The 20,397-nt window shown below is 36.5% G+C and overlaps 1 protein-coding gene across 6 annotated transcripts in view; it reads right to left on the reverse strand.

Moving 5' to 3' along the window:
• Positions 1–20,397, reverse strand: part of Nf1 (neurofibromin 1) — a 252,882-nt gene that overhangs the window by 124,955 nt on the left and 107,530 nt on the right. For all 6 annotated transcript variants that reach the window (XM_058572512.1, XM_046423998.2, XM_046423996.2 and 3 more), the window contains 10 exons: positions 20,018–20,101; positions 18,160–18,600; positions 17,465–17,604; positions 17,064–17,186; positions 16,544–16,627; positions 15,430–15,546; positions 14,474–14,655; positions 14,151–14,362; positions 10,779–10,940; positions 10,537–10,640 (listed from right to left, as the gene is read on the reverse strand). In XM_058572512.1, the coding sequence (XP_058428495.1) occupies positions 10,537–10,640; positions 10,779–10,940; positions 14,151–14,362; positions 14,474–14,655; positions 15,430–15,546; positions 16,544–16,627; positions 17,064–17,186; positions 17,465–17,604; positions 18,160–18,600; positions 20,018–20,101 (1,649 nt within the window). The remainder of the gene's footprint in view (positions 1–10,536; positions 10,641–10,778; positions 10,941–14,150; positions 14,363–14,473; positions 14,656–15,429; positions 15,547–16,543; positions 16,628–17,063; positions 17,187–17,464; positions 17,605–18,159; positions 18,601–20,017; positions 20,102–20,397) is intronic.

Consider the following 20,397-nt stretch of genomic DNA (forward strand, 5'->3'; position numbering starts at 1 on the left):
GAATTAAATATAGAATTACCATATGACCTAGCAATCTCACTTCTAAGTGTATATATCCAAAAGAAACTAAACCAAATATACTGAAGAGATATCTGCACTCCCATGTTCACTGCACAATTATTCACATAGCCATGATCTAGAATCCACCAATGGATGAATGGCTAAAGAAAGTATGATACATATGTGAATACATACACATATACACACAGTGGAATACTATTCAGTCTTAAAACATAAATTATGTCATATGAAATTATGTCATTTGGGGGCAACATGGATACACCTGGAGTAATGTTATGCTAAGTGAAATAAGCCATGCACATAAAGACAAATATTGCATGATCGCACTTATATGTCGAATCTTAAAAGGTCAAACTCATGATGCAGAGAGCAGACTGGTAGTTGCCAGGGCTAGAAGTGAGGGGTAGAGGAAAGGAATGGGAATATGCTGGTCAAAGGAACAAAGTTGCAGTTAGGACAAATAAGTAGTTCTGGAGTTCTATTCTATAGCATTATTGACTACAGTTAACAATATTATACACTTGGGGGAAAAAAAACAACAACAGATGAAACTGCTTAATGTTAAAAAATACAAGATAGCTTTAAAAAGTTATTGCTCTTAAGTCTTTATCTATTTTAACAAATTCCCTAATCTAATGTAGGAGATTTTCATATTGTTATTGTTATTTTTGATGCTACTGATTGAATTCAGGGCCTACCAGCATCCTCAGCCCTTTTTTAAAATTTTCTTGGAGACAAGGTTTCACTCACTTGCCTAGGATTGGCCTTAAACTTAAAATCTTTCTGCTTTAGCCTTCTCTGTGGCTGGGATTACATGATCACACCACAATGCCGTGCTAATGCTAGAGTTCTTATTAGATACTACAGTTAAAACTTCAGCAAAGGCAGAGCCAAAAATACCAACTGATAACAAGTTGCTAAGTAATAATTATTTAGGAAGAACAAATATCAAGACATTTTGAGAGCTGGAGTTGTGGCTCAGTGGTAGAGCACTTGCCTAGCATGTGTGAGACACTGGGTTCGCTCCTCAGCACCACATAAAAATAAAAATAAATAAAAATATTTTTTAAAAAGTACTGCACCCATCATCTACAACTAAAATTATTTTTTAAAAAACTTTTAACTTTAAAGTAAAAGAATACCCTTAACTTTTAAGATTGATACTGACAGATAAATGAATGTAAATATGCAGCTTAGAAAAATCAAGCATATTTTTGCTTTCTGCTTGCTGTCTTGATGGCTCTGTATACATTGTCCGGCAGCAGCATCTAGAGGTTGGAGCTGGGCTGCGTGCCGAGCCCTGTCCTCCGAAGGCTGGACTGCAGCCTCGAGAGCCTTGGTGGCCTGTTCGCCGCTGGACCTTCGGGCAGAGCCTGCTCTGGGGTCATTCTGCACCCCCCTGCCAGGGGACCCGTGCTCCGGAGGAGGGGGACGGAGAGCCACGGCGGCAGCCGCTTGGGCCCCAGGGGCCGGGCACCGGGCTGAAGAGCTACGGAGGCCAGGGCGGCTCTGCTACGGTCGCAGACGAGCGCGGCGCTCGTGAGCGCGGCCCAGAGACAGAGGCGACGGTGGCAGGGTTTCATTTCTAGAAATCTGGACTGGAAACAGAAGCAGCAGTTTGTATAATCCCAAGAACTTGCTTATGCCAGGAAGCTGTAAGGGCAACATGAATATCATTGAGGAGATCTAACATGGTGGCAGGCGCAGAGAGATCAAGTCTCTGACATCTTCAACTGCGCGGAAGCCGTAAACTGTCTAAATGCTGTTTGCTCAGGATCACTAGGCAATGCTGAGCTGACGTGGATCTGAGGTGTACAGGCTGGGCCCCTCAGAACACACACACAGAGCCGGAATCGGAGGCAATTAAGCTCCGGTTCGCCTGCTTCGTGTGACTCAGCACTAACGATCCCGCTGAAATAATTGGCCGGCCCTTAGGAACTTACAGAGGTAAAAGCCAACCGAACCTTCATAGGCAGTGGCCACAGGACTGAAACGGGGATTGGGAGAGACAGTCAGGACCCACCCGTTGCATTGGTCATCCGGCAAAGGGAACGAACGGTCACCATTTGCATGGGATACCACCATGGCAGAGAAATGGTGTCACGGGCGGAGGAGATAACTGCATTGAAACCAGCGCGACAGGTGTGTAATCCCCTAGTCATCTCTCTCCACACAGCGGGGAAACCTTAAGGGCCACTCCCAGCTCTCCTGTGAACGCAATAACCAGACCGAGGGAATCAGGAGTGGCGCGGGACTCACGGTGCGGAACTCCCGGCTACCGCTCCCACCAGTGCTGACAACTGAGGTCTCTTGCACCAGCTACAGGGGGCGTGGCTACAGGAGGGCAAGTAAATTCGCTGGGGGATCTCAGCCCCAAGCTCTACAAACTTAGGGTCTGAGGGAGGCAAACAGGGAGAGTGAGCCCAGGTGTTCATGAAAACAGGGCTCCCAGGAGCAGCAGACCTGGCGTGTAGCCAGTATTGTGGTGAGCGCCACAGGTGAGCACGGCCTGGCTTGAGGAAACACAAGACAAGGCCCTAGACACTCAGGATTGGAGACCCGCCCAGTCTAGGAGAAAGAGCTGCTGCACAGTGAATGGTTCCCACCTATTGAGAGGAGAAGCTTGGCCCAGTGGGAATAGCTCCACCTACTGGAAGAGAAGTTAATAGAACTCTAGGTCTGCATTTATTATTATTATTATTATCATTTTTTTTTCTTTTCTTTTTCTTTTTTTTTCTTCTTTTTCTTTCATTTTCAATTTTTATTTGTTGTTCTTTAACTTTTTTTCAATGTTTCTAATTTTTTTAAAATTTTTTTATTTTATTATTATTATTTTTTTTAATTTTAATTTTCATTTTTTTATTATCATTATTATTTTTGTTAAAATTTTTTTGTCTTTTCTTTCTTTATTTATTATCTAATCTTTGTTATTTTTGTTTCTTTTGTCTTTTCATTTCTTTTCAATTTTCTTATTCCCCCTTCCTTGAATTCTACCTGCCTACTCTCATTCTCTTTAGTGACTTCTTCCCTTCCCTTCTAATATCTTTCCTCCCAAGCATCAAATAAATCTATAAGAGTAAACAGTAACTCAGCAGTCAAACAGAACAAGAAGTAACATGAGCAGCATAAAAAAGCAAGCAAGAAAAGGAGTACAAACAATGAAGGACAGCCTAAATATTCAGGAGGACCTAGAGTCAGCAGAAAAATGGTCATATAAAGAACTCAAGGAATACCTTAGACAGATGGAATGGAACCTTAAAGAAGATACGAGACAGCAAATCCAAACAGTGAAAGAACACTTTGAAAATGAATTACATAAACAGATAAAAGAAGAAGTTAAGCATCTTTATCAGGAGATAGAGATTATAAAAAAAAAAACCAAACAATAATTCTAGAAATGAAGGAAACGATAAACCAAATTAAAAACTCAATTGAGAGTATCACTAACAGAGTGGAGCAAGTAGAAGCCAGAACATCAGATAATGAAGACAAAATATATCATCTTGAAAAGAGCCTAGCCAACTCAGAAAGGCTGGTTAAAAACCACGAGAAAAACATCCAAGAGATATGGGATAACATAAAAAAACCAAACCTACGAGTCATCGGGATAGAAGAAGGTACAGAGATTCAAACCAAGGGAATGAGTAACCTGCTGAATGAAATAATTACAGAAAACTTTCCAGAAATAAAAAAGGAAACGGATATACAAATTGTAGATGCATACAGGACACCGAGCACACAAAATCACAGTAGACCAACGCCAAGACACATTGTTATAAAGATATCCAATATACAGAACAAAGAGAAAATATTAAAAGCTACAAGAGAAAGGAGGCAGATTACATTCAGGGGTAAACCAATAAGGTTAACAACGGATTTTTCATCACAGACGCTGAAAGCGAGAAGATCCTGGAACAACGTATTTCAAACACTGAAAGACAATGGATGTCAACCAAGAATTCTGTATCCAGCAAAATTAAGCTTCATGTACGACAACGAAATAAAAATCTTTCATGATAAACAAAAGCTAAAAGAATTTGCAGCCAGAAAACCAGCATTGCAAAGCATCTTGAGCAAAACACTACACGAGGAAGAAATGAAAAACAATAACCAAAACCATCAGTTGGAAGTGCCTCTATAAAGACAGAGGGCGGGGGGAAAGCTAACCATGGAGAAACAAACTAAATTAAAAAAAAAAAAAAGAAGATAAATAATCAAACATGGCTGGAAGTACAAACCATATATCAATAGTAACTCTAAACATTAATGGCTTAAACTCTCCAATAAAGCGACATAGGCTGGTAACATGCATTAAAAAAACAAATCCAACAATATGCTGCCTCCAGGAGACACATCTGATTGGAAAAGACATACACAGGCTGAAGGTGAAAGGTTGGGAAAAAATATACCACGCACACGGTCCTCGTAAGCAAGCAGGGGTGGCCATCCTCATATCGAATAAAATTGACTTCAAGACTAAATTAATCAAAAGGGATAAGGAAGGACATTATATACTGTTAAAAGTAACCATTCACCAACAAGACATAACAATTATCAATATTTATGCACCAAATAATGGTGCTGCGACGTTCATAAAACAAATTCTCCTCAAGTTCAAGAATCAAATAGACCACAACACAATAATTATGGGTGACTTCAACACACCTCTCTCACAATTGGACAGATCCTCCAAACAAACGCTGAATAAAGAAACTATAGAACTCAATATCACAATCAACAACCTAGACTTAACTGACATATATAGAATATATCAACCATCATCAAGTGGATATATTTTTTCTCAGCAGCACATGGATCCTCCTCAAAAATAGACCATATATTATGCCATAGGGCAACCCTCAGTAAATATACAGGGGTGGAGATAATACCATGCATTTTATCTGATCATAATGAAATGAAACTGGAAATCAATGATAAAAGAAGGAAGGAAAAATCCTTCATCACATGGAAAATGAACAATATGTTACTGAATGATCAATAGGTTACAGAAGACATAAAGGAGGAAATCAAAAAATTCTTAGAGATAAATGAAAATACAGACACAACATATCGGAATCTATGGGACACAATGAAAGCAGTTTTAAGAGGGAAATTCATCGCTTGGAGGTCATTCCTCAAAAAAAGGAAAAACCAACAAATAAATGAGCTCACACTTCATCTCAAAGCCCTAGAAAAGGAAGAGCAAAACAACAGCAAATGTAGCAGAAGGCAAGAAATAATTAAAATCAGAGCGGAAATCAACGAAATTGAAACAAAAGAAACTATTGAAAAAATTAACAAAACTAAAAGTTGGTTCTTTGAAAAAATAAATAAGATCGACAGACCCTTAGCCATGCTAACGAAGAGAAGAAGAGAGAGAACTCAAATTACTAACATACGGGATGAAAAAGGCAATATCACAACAGACGCCACAGAAATACAGAAGACAATTAGAAATTATTTTGAAAACCTATATTCCAATAAAATAGAAGATAGTGAAGACATCGATAAATTCCTTAAGTCATATGATTTGCCCAGACTGAGTCAGGAGGATACTCACAACTTAAACAGACCAATAACAATAGATGAAATAGAAGAAGCAATCAAAAGACTTCCAACCAAGAAAAGCCCAGGACCGGATGGGTATACAGCGGAGTTTTACAAAACCTTTAAGGAAGAATTAATACCAATACTTTTCAAGTTATTTCAGGAAATAGAAAAAGAAGGAGCTCTGCCAAATTCATTCTATGAGGCCAACATCACCCTGATTCCGAAACCAGACAAAGACACCTCAAAGAAAGAAAACTACAGACCAATATCTCTGATGAACCTAGATGCAAAAATCCTCAATAAAATTCTGGCGAATAGGATCCAAAGGCACATCAAAAACATTGTGCACCATGATCAAGTAGGATTCATCCCTGGGATGCAAGGATGGTTCAATATACGGAAATCAATAAATGTTATTCACCACATCAATAGACTTAAAAATAAGAATCATATGATCATCTCAATAGACGCAGAAAAAGCATTCGACAAAGTACAGCATCCCTTTATGTTCAAAACATTAGAAAAACTAGGGATAACAGGAACTTACCTCGACATTGTAAAAGCTATCTATGCTAAGCCTCAGGCTAGCATCATTCTCAATGGAGAAAAATTGAAGGCATTCCCCCTAAAATCTGGAACAAGACAGGGATGCCCTCTATCACCACTTCTATTCAATATAGTTCTCGAAACACTGGCCAGAGCAATTAGACAGACGAAAGAAATTAAAGGCATAAAAATAGGAAAGGAAGAACTTAAATTATCACTATTTGCAGATGACATGATTCTATACCTAGAAGACCCAAAAGGGTCTACAAAAAAACTACTAGAACTAATAAATGAATTCAGCAAAGTGGCAGGATATAAAATCAACACGCATAAATCAAAGGCATTTCTGTATATCAGCGACAAAACTTCTGAAACAGAAATGAGGAAAAACACTCCATTCACAATATCCTCAAAAAAAATAAAATACTTGGGAATCAACCTAACAAAAGAGGTGAAAGATTTATACAATGAAAACTACAAAACCCTAAAAAGAGAAGTTGAAGAAGATCTTAGAAGATGGAAAAATATACCCTGTTCATGGATAGGCAGAACTAACATCATCAAAATGGCGATATTACCAAAAGTTCTCTATAGGTTTAATGCAATGCCAATCAAAATCCCAACGGCATTTCTTGTAGAAATGGATAAAGCAATCATGAAATTCATATGGAAAAATAAAAGACCCAGAATAGCAAAAGCAATTCTAAGCAGGAAGTGCGAATCAGGCGGTATAGCGATACCAGACTTAAAACTATATTACAGAGCAATAGTAACAAAAACAGCATGGTACTGGTACCAAAACAGAAGGGTGGACCAATGGTACAGAATAGAGGACACAGAGACTAATCCACAAAGCTACAACTATCTTATATTTGATAAAGGAGCTAATAGCATGCAATGGAGGGAGGATAGCATCTTCAACAAATGGTGCTGGGAAAACTGGAAATCCATATGCAACAAAATGAAACTGAATCCCCTCCTCTCGCCATGCACAAAAGTTAACTCAAAGTGGATCAAGGAGCTAGATATCAAAGCAGAGACTCTGCGTCTGATAGAAGAAAAAGTTAGCTCCGATCTACATATTGTAGGGTCGGGCTCCAAATTCCTTAATAGGACACCCATAGCACAAAAGTTGATAACAAAAATCAACAAATGGGACTTACTTAAACTGAAAAGTTTTCTCTCAGCAAGAGAAACAATAAAAGAGGTAAATAGGGAGCCTACATCATGGGAACAAATTTTTACTCCTCACACTTCAGATAGAGCCCTAATATCCAGAGTATACAAAGAACTCAAAAAATTAAACAATAAGAAAACAAATAACCCAATCAACAAATGGGCCAAAGACCTGAACAGACACTTCTCAGAGGAGGACATAAAATCAATCAACAAGTACATGAAAAAATGCTCACCATCTCTAGCAGTCAGAGAAATGCAAATCAAAACCACCCTAAGATACCATCTCACTCCAGTAAGATTGGCAGCCATTATGAAGTCAAACAACAAGTGCTGGAGAGGATGTGGGGAAAAGGGTACTCTTGTACACTGCTGGTGGGACTGCAAACTGGTGCAGCCAATCTCGAAAGCAGTATGTAGATTCCTGGGAAAGCTGGGAATGGAACCACCATTTGACCCAGCTATTGCCCTTCTTGGACTATTCCCTAAAGACCTTAAAAGAGCGTACTACAGGGATACTGCTACATCGATGTTCATAGCAGCACAATTCACAATTGCTAGACTGTGGAACCAACCCAGATGCCCTTCAATAGATGAATGGATAAAAAAAATGTGGCATTTATATACCATGGAGTATTACGCAGCACTAAAAAATGACAAAATCATAGAATTTGCAGGGAAATGGATGGCACTAGAGCAGATTATGCTTAGTGAAGCTAGCCAATCCCTAAAAAACAAATACCAAATGTCTTCTTTGATATAATGAGAGCAACTAAGAACAGAGCAGGGAGGAAGAGCAGGAAGAAAAGATTAACATTAAACAGATACATGAGGTGGGATGGAAAGGGAGAGAAAAGGGAAATTGCATGGTAATGGAGGGAGACCCTCATTGTTATACAAAATTACATATACGAGGTTGTGAGGGGAATGGGAAAATAAACAAGGAGAGAAATGAATTACAGTGGATGGGGTAGAGACAGAAGATGGGAGGGGAGGGAGGGGGGATGGTAGAGGATAGGAAAGGTAGCAGAATACAATAGTTACTAATAGGGCATTATGTAAAAATGTGGATGTGTAACCGATGTGATTCTGCAATCTGTATTTGGGGTAAAATTGGGAGTTCATAACCAACTTGAATCTAATGTACGAAATATGATATGTCAAGAGCTTTATAATGTTTTGAACAACCAATAAAAAAAATTAACAAAAAAAAGAAAAATCAAGCATAAGATTATCAGTTAAAATTCATTCATTAACCTAGGAATTGTGATGCCCACCTATAATGTCAGCTCACAGGCTTAGACTGGAGGATCATAAATTCAAGGCCAGGCTAGGCAACTTAGCAAGACTCTGTCTGAAAATAAAATTTTAGAAAAGGGCTAAGGATTTAGCTCAGAAGTTAGAAAGTTCCTGGGTTCAAACCCCAGTACCAGGATAAAAAACTTTTTCACTCACTCAAAAAATATTTAAAAAACGTTAACCATAAGCTAGATACCATGCTGTACTCATGAAACGATAAAAAGGAATAAAAGTTGTAGAAAATGTATAAGAGTCAGTAATCTAGAGGGAAGATAAGCTAATAAAACAAATCATCACAAATCTTACAGTGTGGTGTTCAGCATAGAAAAAGGATTATTTCTTTGTTCATGCATATTGTGAGTGGTACCTAATTACAGGCAGAGAAAGCTTCAAAAAGATGATGTTTAAACTGCACCCTGCTTTACCATTGGCTTCTTTTCCTTCCCATAAGTCATTCCTCATTATAAGAGGAGAATGAGTTAGGAAAAAAGTTTTATCATGCTCGGCTAAGTGCCATTTTCATCTCTTTAGATATGTGTGTCTGCAGAAATATGTTCTGGTCTGCTTTCCACTTTTGTGGTAAAAAAGCTTGCCCCTAGTACTGAAACCTCTAGTTAACCAGCTGGGCATAGCATAAGGTAGATGAAACTACTTCAAGATGAAGTGTTAGCAAGCCACCTATTTGCCCACAGGATCTAAAGTCACATTCTTCAATTATGTTTATCAGACTGATTTCCAGTTTCTGGGTACCTTCCTTTGATCTGCCCTATGCCTTCTTGGTTTTGAATTTGGGCCAACATGAGAGATATCTAAGTACCTCCAACCCCAAAGAATCCCTTGTACCAGACCACTTTAAAAGTAAGTAATGTGTGCATAATTCCTTGGAGCTTAGAATACAGAGCACATATGAAAACATGAAAAAGTAAAGGTAGATTACAGCCAGATTACAAAGCAAATGAGTATGTTCTTTATCTTGCTGTCAAAAGGGAACCATTAGTGGATTCTACTCAAGTGACACAAAAATTTTATGTTTGGAGCTGGGGTTGTGGCTTAATGGTAGAGCACTCGCCTCGCACGCATGAGGCACTGGGTTTGATCCTCAGCACCATATAAAAATAAAGAAATAAAATAAAGATACTGTGTCCATCTACAAATAAAAATATCTTTAAAAATTTCATGGGGCTGGTGTTGTGGCCAAGTGGTAGTGCGCTTGTCTAGTACGCGTGAGGCACTGGGTTCGATCCTTAGTACCACATAAAAACACAAAAATGAAATAAAAATATTGTGTCCACCTACAGCTAAAAAATAAATATTAAAAAATTTTCACGTTTAAAAGACTAATTTCTACTGAAAATGAAAAGACGATGCTTGAACAATATTTAGGAAGCTACTGCAAAAGTTAAAATGTGGGCTGGCGATATACCTTAGTGGTAGAATACTTACTTAGTATATGTAAGGCCCTGGGCTCAAATCCCAGCAACACACACACACACACACATACACACACACACGGCTATGGTAATGACCAAATAAATTATAACATAAATTATGAAATATTATTCATCAATGTATAAATAAAATTTATCTTCAAAAATTGGCTTAGAAATATCTAAAACAGTTTAAAAAATTAAGTTGAAAACCATGCATATTACCATTTAATATAAAGTACTTATATTATAATATATATATTTGCTACAATTACATACATGTAAACATGTGAAAAAAGGACATAATAGAATAAAACTAACAGTCTCTGAAGGTGGTAGTCAAAGACTCCATTAATAATACCTGTAATGTTTCACTTTTTTAAACAATATGTTTATGTATACTTTCATAATTAAAAACTAATATTAGTTTTAAGCTGATTTTAAGATTGAAAGGGAGAAATTATAAAGTCCTTGCCTCATGCAGTGATTCTGAAAAAAAATCAGAGAGCAGACAAACCTGGTAGGATCCACTTCAAAGCTCACGTGTTGCCAATCAGAGGATGTGATAACAATTCGTAACAAAGGATCCAAGAGTTTTTGTAGGTAGGTAGCACCATATACCTAAAGAAATGCACCACTGGAGATTTATTATGCCAGCTTCATAGAACTTGCTTTTAAAAAGATAACTATTCTGCATATTTTATACTAATTACTATGTGACAAACTTTAATATACACTCAGAAAGTGAATGATACAAACCTTGAAACAGAATGTCATTATCTTACTGGCCAAGCTGTTGCCTCGAAAGAGAGTCTGCATGGAGTCTGCCAATTCTACTTCCTTAGAAAACATGTTCCAGAGTAGTTGGTAGAGTAAATGCCGAGAATCAAAAAGAGTAACCAGAACTCGAGCTAGTTCATCCTAAAAACACAACAAAAATGTGTTAGTGAGAACAATTTTACTTTTTTCTTAAGCAGGAAGCCAAAGATTGACAAAAAGGCCAATCCAAAGTTGATAATAACTTGCTGATTAATATTTCCTCTGGGATTTGTCTGTATACATTTGTTTTTGACAGATAACAGCTACTGTAGGCATATAGTGAAAGATTAACCAGTGAAAGGTAAGAGAGCCCTAGGCTTTACCAAGGGGCAGAAAGACCCCAGGATTCAGCTCAAATTATATCACAAAGTTAAAGATGAAATAGAGAATGACAACAAAGAGTTTAATTTGATTTGCCGAGGCATTTGCACAGATCCTTTTCTTAGAAAATCACTGAGTAGAATTGACTTTGGAAAGCAAAAGAGATCTCTCCTCATACCATTAGGGGAACTCAATAACACAGAATATGAACTAGGTAGAAAAACAACAAAAATGGAAAACACTACAGATTTTCAAGAAATCATGATGAAAAGGACCCAGGCTGGGCATTCAGAACTTAAAAGGTCAGTCAGATTTATATACAAAGTTAGAGGGGTGGGAGTGAAGGCTGAAATTTCCATCCATTATTAAATGAAAACTCTTAGGATTCCCCAGAGTACAATAGTTTTGGTACACTCAAGAAAAATGATTTCATATTAAATTGTTTAACCACAGGCTGAGAGGAGATCTAGAGAGAACAGAGGTAAACATTAAAAAAAAAAAAAAAAAATCAACTAGTGACATTATGGATAATGGTCCATAGCCCCTTTAAACCTAACCTGGTCCCAGGATAACAATAATCTGATATTTGAGTAAAGGAAAAAGTTTAATAATCCTAACCACAAATAATCTAAAAGCCGCAGGGTTGGGTGGACCGCACTTGTAATCCCAGCAGCTCAGGAGGTTGAGGCAGGAGGATTCCAAGTTCTAGACCAGCCTCAGACAATTAGCAAGACACTGTCTCAAAATTAAAAATAAAAAGAACTGGGAATGTGGCTCAGTGGCAAAGCACCCCTTGGTTCAGTCTCCAGAACTCGCCCCCAAAATCAATTATAAAAATCCAGTATTCTGCTTTATTCCCTACAGTTACACAATACATATTTGACGAAGTACAAAACTATCTTCCATTATTGAATAAAATTATGAGAATTTAGTAAAAAAATAGGACCTATTTTTTAAATTACAATGAGGATTGTGTTGTTGGCGGTGCTGTTGGGCATAGATCCTGGGTCCTTGTGCATGCTAGGCAAGTGCTCTACAAATCAGCCCAAAATTACTATGTTAAATGTTTTTGGTTTTTGTACTAGGGACTGAAGCCAAAGGTGTTCTACCACTAAGTAACTTCCTCAGGCCTTTTTATATTTTTTATTTTGAGACAGGGTATCACTAAATTGCTGAGGCAGGCAAACTTGTGATCCTCCTGCCTCAGCCCTCCTGAGTTACTGCTCTAACATGCCAAGCACGTTACATAGTTTTTTCAATTCAAATCCCTCCCCCCCGTCATAAATTATGAAAATTTTAAGCAACTGAACTTAAAAATATATCTATCTATAAAATAGAATTAAAATTTTTAAAATGCAACTGAGTGTGGCAGAGGTGCAATCCTAGCTACTTGGGAGATTGAGACAAGAAGACTGCAAATTCAAGACCCTCTTGAATTTAGCAAGACCCTCTCTCAAAAACTAAAATAAAACAAGGGCTGTGAATGTAGCTCAGTAATATATCCCTTGCCTACCGTGCACAAGGTCCTGTGTTCAATTCCCATACAACAAAGAAATGAACAAAATAAATATTATTTCATATTTTGTTTTCCTTTAGAAAATAGCTCTAACAGATCTGACCTAATATAAAATTTCTTGGTAAAGTCATTTAAGGGCAGAGGATGCAACTCAATGGCAGGGCACTTACCCTTTACACAGAAGGCCCTAGGTTCAATCACCAGTAACAGAACAAAACAAAACAAGAAGTTATTTAATATACTACTCATTAGAAATTATTTACTATCAAAAGACAAAATAAAGCTTCTTAAACTTATTTTTTGTCTTGTGATACTAGGGATCAAACCCAGACCTCCTGTATGCTACACAAGTGCTCTACCACTGAGCTACACACCCAGCCCATTTTTTTTTTTTTAATGGAAACATTATGGGGCTGGGATGTAGTTCAGTGGTAGAGTACTTGCCTGGCATGTGTGAAACCCTGGGTTCAATTCCTAGTAATGAAGCAGGGTGGGGACATACGGAATAGTTTTAGTATGAATTATAGGCAGGTGGTTAAAAAGATAATTCAGTGTCCACTTTCAAAACATCTGAAGATTTATCAACTAATTTTAGGCTTCAGGATGATTTCAATAATTTGGGGGTATTGTTCATCAAGAGGTATAAAAAGTCTGTTACGCAAGACAACTAAATTCTAGAGAACTACTATGTAATACTCTGCCTATAGATATCATTATATATTGTACACTTAAAATTTTGTTTAAAGGGTAGGCCTTGTGTTAAGTTTTCTTATAAGAATCAAATCAGAATAATCAGAGGAGAAGCATTTTAGATAGCTACAGCAACAAGAGTTTCCTAAGGGCAGAAACAAATACAACACATCTGAGAAACAGAGGGTAGCCAAAGTAGCTTAACTTTAGTGGGAAAAAAAGGGAAAAATAGCATAAGATGAGGACAGAGATGAGGCAGGGCCCAGATCAAGTATAGCTTTATAGGCTAGGGTAAAGAGTTTGAATTCAACTTTATGAGAAATATGGGGGTAGGAGGCATAGGTTTTACTGGGGTTGAATCCAGGAATGCTCTACCACTGAGCTACATCCTCAGTTCTTTTTATTTTGAAACACAGTCTCACTAAGTTGTCCAGGCTGGCCTTGAATTTTTGATCCTCCTGCCCCAGCCTCATGAGTAGAGTTAAGATAACAGGCATGTGCCAACATGTCTGGCTCCTAGAGCTTTTAAGTAGAAACACATCTACAAGCAGTGACAGATTACCTTATTAGGGAGAATTTACTATTACTATTTACTATTACTGAAGTTATTTTTGATAGAATAGATTTTCCAGTGTGATGTAATGACACACCACTTAAGTACATAACCTTTCTTCCAGCTCTTAAATTTCATCAATTCATCCAATAAACATTCATTGAACAAATACATTTTGAAGCATTTGTTATGTGCCAAGCACTCTTCTTCCCCATTTACTCAATAAACTTACCCACTGAGAACAAGGAACCACGTTGGCCAGAGCCATAGCTATAGGGAGCTCTCCCTGATCCCCCATCATTGTGACCAACTCCACAAGTCTCTCAAACCGATCTGCCAGCACTGTTTCTGCAAGTGTGTCAAATTCTGTTCCTTGCTGAAGGATTTTTGTCAGAACCTCCATAAATGTAGCTCTTGTCTGAAGATCTTTGTGATAACCTAAACCTGAAAAAGACAGATGCAAGTTTACCAACACAACAGAGCCTTGATGAAGTAATTTTTTACTTAAGTGCCAACACTTTTAGTTTTACATATGAAGTCTTCAATTTATCTCACCTATGGAGTGCATGAGACCACTGTCCACATTAGCATTGAGTAAGTTTGACATTGCAAGGACTGTACAGTGCCTTAAGGATGCCAGCCTCCGAGACATACCACGTTTCCTGCCACCTGTTTGTGCATTTTCATCTTCAACCTCACTACAGTCGTTCAAAAGGTTCATAAATAAGGTGAAGTACCTAAGAAATACAAAAATTGACCCTTACATAGAGAAAGTCATGTCAACCAGAAAGCTAATCAGACATTCTGAAATAATAACATAGTGTATCACAAGAATGCCCTAGATAGCTGCTCCTCTCCAGTCTTAGGATAATCAAGACAGTGTGACATCTCATGAAGTTATGTTTGTTATCTTACCTTGACAAACTTCAGTACACATTTCATAAGACAAATATGAAATAGATGCAATGTTTTCTCACTTTTAATATTTGGCATTAAAACTAATGGTCCAGGGCGGGGACAGTGGCTCTGTGATAGAGTGCTTGCCTAGTATGTGTGAGGCACTGGGTTCAATCCTTAGCACCACATATAAATAAATAAAATAAAGTCCACTGATAACTAAAAAAAGAAAAAAAAAAATGGTCCAAACAGTTTAGACAGTGTCATTTTAAATGACTAAAGCATGTCAAGAGCTTGGTAATGTTTTGAACAACCAATAAAAAAAAAAAAAAAAAAAAAAAAGACTAAAGCAATTTGAGTTTTATTCCAAATAAACTTCACCAATCAGACTGTTTTCTTTAAAAACCACAACATCCTATCCCAGGACTGTCATTGTGAATATTTCTTCACAAGCAGGATATATTTTATGAGATAGCAGCAATGGCCATAATACCAATTAGGCCATTAAGTCTATTTTCTAAATAAGACCATTTGCTTCTTTGACTACACTGTTTTCATTATGGGGGTGGGGGAATTTTGGTTTTTGCTCTATGTTCTTGGTGGCTGAAATTTACTTAAGAAATAACTGTGATTTGGCTTCCATCAACTCCACACCATCTCCTTCTTCAGGCTGCAGTGGAAGACCAGCAAGGAGTGAAACAACTGCTTCCATGCTTGCCTGGTCCAAATCTCTGAAGAAAAATAATTTAGACACTATGAGACTTTCAGGTTCTTCCACTCTAACTTTCCCTGAAATAAATCTCTAACAAACTTTAAGAAGTATTTCATTAAACAAATTATTAGCAAAACCTTAGTAATTTGAGTAAATATGCAGACCTTAGAATGCAAAAAACATTTCAAACTGGGAAGAAATTAACAGTAACTTTCTGCAAAGTAATCCTGGCTAATGAATACCTTAGTTCAAAAGTACCAGGCTGGGGGGTTAAAAAAAAAAAAAAAAAAAATCAACCAACCAACCAATCAATTCAAAGTATGAACTATATCAAACTAGGCCTAAGCAAAGAAACCTATGTTAATAGTTATTATATAGTTCATAATGTTTAATCATTCTCTGATATGTCAATAAGGATTTACCATAACAGCACACACCTATAATCCCAGCAGCTCAGGAGGCTGAGACAGGAAGATTGAGAGTTCAAAGGCAGCCTCAAAAAAACTGAAGTGCTAAGCAACTCAGTGAGACCCTGTCTCTAAATAAAATAAAAAATAGAGCTGGGGATGTGGCTAGTGGTTGAGTGCCCCTGAGTTCAATCCCAGGTACCAAAAAAAAAAAAAGAAAAGAAAAAAGAAAAAGAAAGAAATAACAGCATATCTAAGCAATTACTTCTTAGGAAGACTCAACACATTTACTTCCTCAAATAATACTTTTATCTCCCCCAATCATAAAATAAATAGAATCTAAAATGTTATATATGTACTTTCACAATAACTGGACTATTCTTTCTAAACTGACAACATTAACTTTCCAAACATAAAATCTTTTACTAACTCATTTAGTTAAAAAAATAAACACATTCATGTCTTTATATATTTCAAGTGCAAAAACTTGATATCTAAAAAACAAATATACATGAAATATATGTGTGATAGCTATACTAGAGTAGTTTTAATACCTAGAGTAAAACCTGTAAACACTTAAAGTCATTTTATCTTTTTTTTTTTCTGTACCTTGTAAGACATTTTACATCATCATCTGCTGCTTGATTTGATGTTCCCATAACCCAGTCTGTCAGGTATTCTACCATCTTATTCCTATAAAATGGTGAAGAAAAGGAAAATAGCAACTTTTTAAAAATCACACACACCTTTAGACATAAGATTTTTTAACAGTACAAACAGTTAAATAACCCAGGTGACATGACAACTTTATAAAATAGGTATTGCTGTCACATATCAAATCAGATAGGCATAAACACGAGCAACTTGCATATTGGTACTCAGTAATGGCCCTTTGGTATGATAACAGTTTGGAAACAGAATCGAATTCTTAATGCAAGTAGAGAAAAGGGAAGAACTTTCACAGGCACAAAGCTTTGAGAAGTCTGAAAAGCTATCAGGGAAAAACAAACACAAAGTGCTCCTTTTCCATTTCCCCTTTTGCGGAGATAACCAAGTACCTACTTTTTTTTCTGTACTCCATTTAATATAATATTTTCAAGACCCCAGTTTTGTTCTTTTGAGAACTCACCTAAATTTCATCTCTTGACAAAATGAGAGGTCATCTCTCCTTGCCATCATTACTTCAACTAACTGACACAGTTTCGTTTTTATTTGAATTGCGTGGACCATATTCCCAAGCACACGAACATACCTATTTAGACATAGAAATGTTTTAAAAATTATCAGATACAAACAAGAGATATTTTAGATGCCTTAATCTGTAGTAAAGTGGTTAAATGTAACTTTAAATATGACTGTCATTTTATTTTATTTAGGAGAGAACATACACAATTTCTGGTTATGTTATCAGTGCACCCAAATTGGGGTGCAATAAAGAAAAGGGTGGCAAATTATTTTATCAATAACTATCAGTATCAACGCATAAGGAGTTTTTCTTACCTTTTAAAGTAGCAGTAGCAGAATGCTTACCTGACTAGATTTAACATCATTGTTTCAATGCTAGCTTGTCCCAAATGTTCAGAGCTACCTTCAGTATGATTATCTAGTAAATTCTTCATTATAGCTATAGTTTGCTCTACAAATTGAGTATTGGTGTCAGTCAATAAAACCTATAAAAAAAAATACATCAGTAATTTCCTATCAATATACTGAAAATAGACCATAGAGAGATGAAACTGATTTAAACATCATATACACACAGAAATAAGACACACAGGTATATGCTCAGATAAATATACAGACATTCAAACCTCCAGGCACACTTATATGCTACAGTTCCTAAGAAGCAAATAGATCCCTAAGCTTAATGACTCTTCTTTTTGTAACCTATTTTTATTCATTTATTTATTGACTTATTTTGGCAGGGCTGGGGATTGAACCCAGGAGTGTTCTACCATTGAGCTACAACCCAGCCCTTTAAAAAAAAAAAATTTTTTTTTGAGACAGGATCTCACTAAGTTGCCCACACTGTCCCCCTACTTGGGATTCTCCCAAGTCAGCCTCCCAAATTGCTGGGATTACAGAAGTATACCACTGCACCTAGAATATTTTGCCTATTTTTAAAAACTGTCAGTGAATATTCATGCCAGTACCTTATATAAACAATAGGAAAGAAAAAGCCTTCATTCATAGGAGGGTAAAAAATAAAGCAGAGAATACTTTACCTGTCCTTGGGAGTCAAAAAACTTGCTGATGGTATTCTTCAATTTGTTAAATAGCATTGGATAAAGAGCAGGACTCAATTCCAAACCCACTAGATCTTTAACATTGGTCCGTATCTGAAGTCCCACTTTCTCATGATTACACACCATTAAGGATAGCAGCCGATCCATAAATTTGCTGACAGGTGTATCTGTGTTTCCCTCTGAAGACATCACTGAAATCATGGAACCTTTACGTTCACTGACTGGGCCCATGGGTGGGCTATAGGTTGCCAGGCCAGAATTGCTTCTCTGCTGCAGACACACTCCCCCAAGAGCACAAAGGAAGCCAGTCATGTTGATCCATTCCTGTAGTGAGTCTGTATCAGATAAATCTATGGATCCTCCTCCACTCACGTGGGACATTCGTCTCTTAACAATGGTCTTATGAAGGCTTTCAGCAGCCTAAACAAAATTTTTTGTGAAAAGTATGAATTCAACCTAAATTGACTAAAATTTGATAAATTACCCTTTTAATTATTTCTCCCAGTATAAAAGTACATATTTTTACATTTTAAAAAGCATAACTTGAAATTACCATACACATTTCCAAAGAACCACTGATGTATTTTTGTCACAGCTAGACTGACAAATCAATCCAGAATATCAAATTTCTTTTAACAAAACTTTTATGTCGATGAAACTTGAAAACATTATGCTAAGGGAAATAAGCCAGTCACAGAAGCCCTCACAGTCTATGATTCCATTTATAGGAAATGTCCCAAAGAAGAAAATCTACAGAGACAGAAAACAGATTAGTGGTTGCCTAGGGCTAGAAAGGCAGGGACAGAAAGGCAAGAAAGTAGGGGGCAAGAGGCAGATATAGCTAAAGGGTTTTTTTTTGAGATGATGAAAATAATCTAAAATTGACTGCATGATTTTAACACAACTGTGAATACAATAAAAACAGTCATTGAATAGGACACTTTAAATCAGTGAATTGTATACATGAATTATATATCGATTAAATATATATATCAATTAAACACCCAAAAAGGCCTTCACGTTAAAGCTACATACCCTCTCAAAATAATGTTATTAGGTGTATAATTTTACTTGACAAAAACAAAACTTTGTTCTTATTCTAATTACACATGGTAGAAAAACACTCTTTAACGACAGCAACATGAGTTATATAAATATACATAAATACAAATTACACTTTCAAACACCTAATATTGAAAGCAATATGGATGACATAAATCAAATATACACAATAACAATTATTAATTTCTTGGTTTACAGATAATAAAATAATTGATAATAACTGATAAAAAAAGGTCTAAATTTTTAAATTTCATTTAACCTGTCCATTGGAATCCTTAATCAGAATACCTAACAAAATAGCAAAATGAATTGTTTCAATTTTAATTTATTTTCCTTCGTTATCCCTTTTCTGAAAATTCTGTGAGATAACTTGAAGAAGGGAGAAAGAGCAAAAAAGAGGATAAAGAAATGGTCTCTACCCTAAGTAGTCTTCAGCAGCACATCCAATATTTCTGAAATGATGGAAATATTTTATATCTCTACTGTCCATATAGTAAATAACTGCCACATTGGCCATGCAGTACTTGAAGAGTGTCTACTATATGACTGAGGATATGAATTTAATTGTATTTAATTTTTAATTTAAATTTAAACAGCCATAAATAGTTAGTGGCTATTTATTCCATATTAGACAGTCAGATCTAGATGAACCATAACTAGTCTTAAAACAACTATAAATTTATTATACTAAGAGTAACGCACAAAAGATTACTGAAGTGAAGCACATATGTTTAGCAAATCAATTAATAAACACAAATTGATTTTACAAACCCACCTGACCATCTTCCATTTTTGCTTTTGGGTAGTTAAGGATTAGTTTTGTAGCTTGTTCCCATTTTGCATGTGTATCTTCCCAAGCCTAAAATGAAACCAATTATCACTTGAAAGCAACTTTAAGCCAAAAGCTAAAAATCCATCAGTGCCTGCCAGGCTTCAAACTTCAAATTTGAACATATTACAAATATAGTACCCTACTTGTAATATGCACATTTCTCATATTTGCTTCAAAAGCTATTCATGATCATACCCACAACAGGAGGCTTTAAAATTGAAGGTGAGGGGGCTGGAATTTTGGCTCAGAGGTAGAGACTTGCCTAGCATGTGTGAGGCACTGGGTTCGATCCTCAGAACCACACGAAAATAAATAAATAAAGG

This window comes from Marmota monax, unplaced genomic scaffold, assembly GCF_021218885.2.
Source record: "Marmota monax isolate L192 unplaced genomic scaffold, Marmota_monax_Labrador192_F-V1.1 WCK01_AAM20220418_F8-fsc00296, whole genome shotgun sequence".
Lineage (NCBI taxonomy): Eukaryota > Metazoa > Chordata > Mammalia > Rodentia > Sciuridae > Marmota > Marmota monax.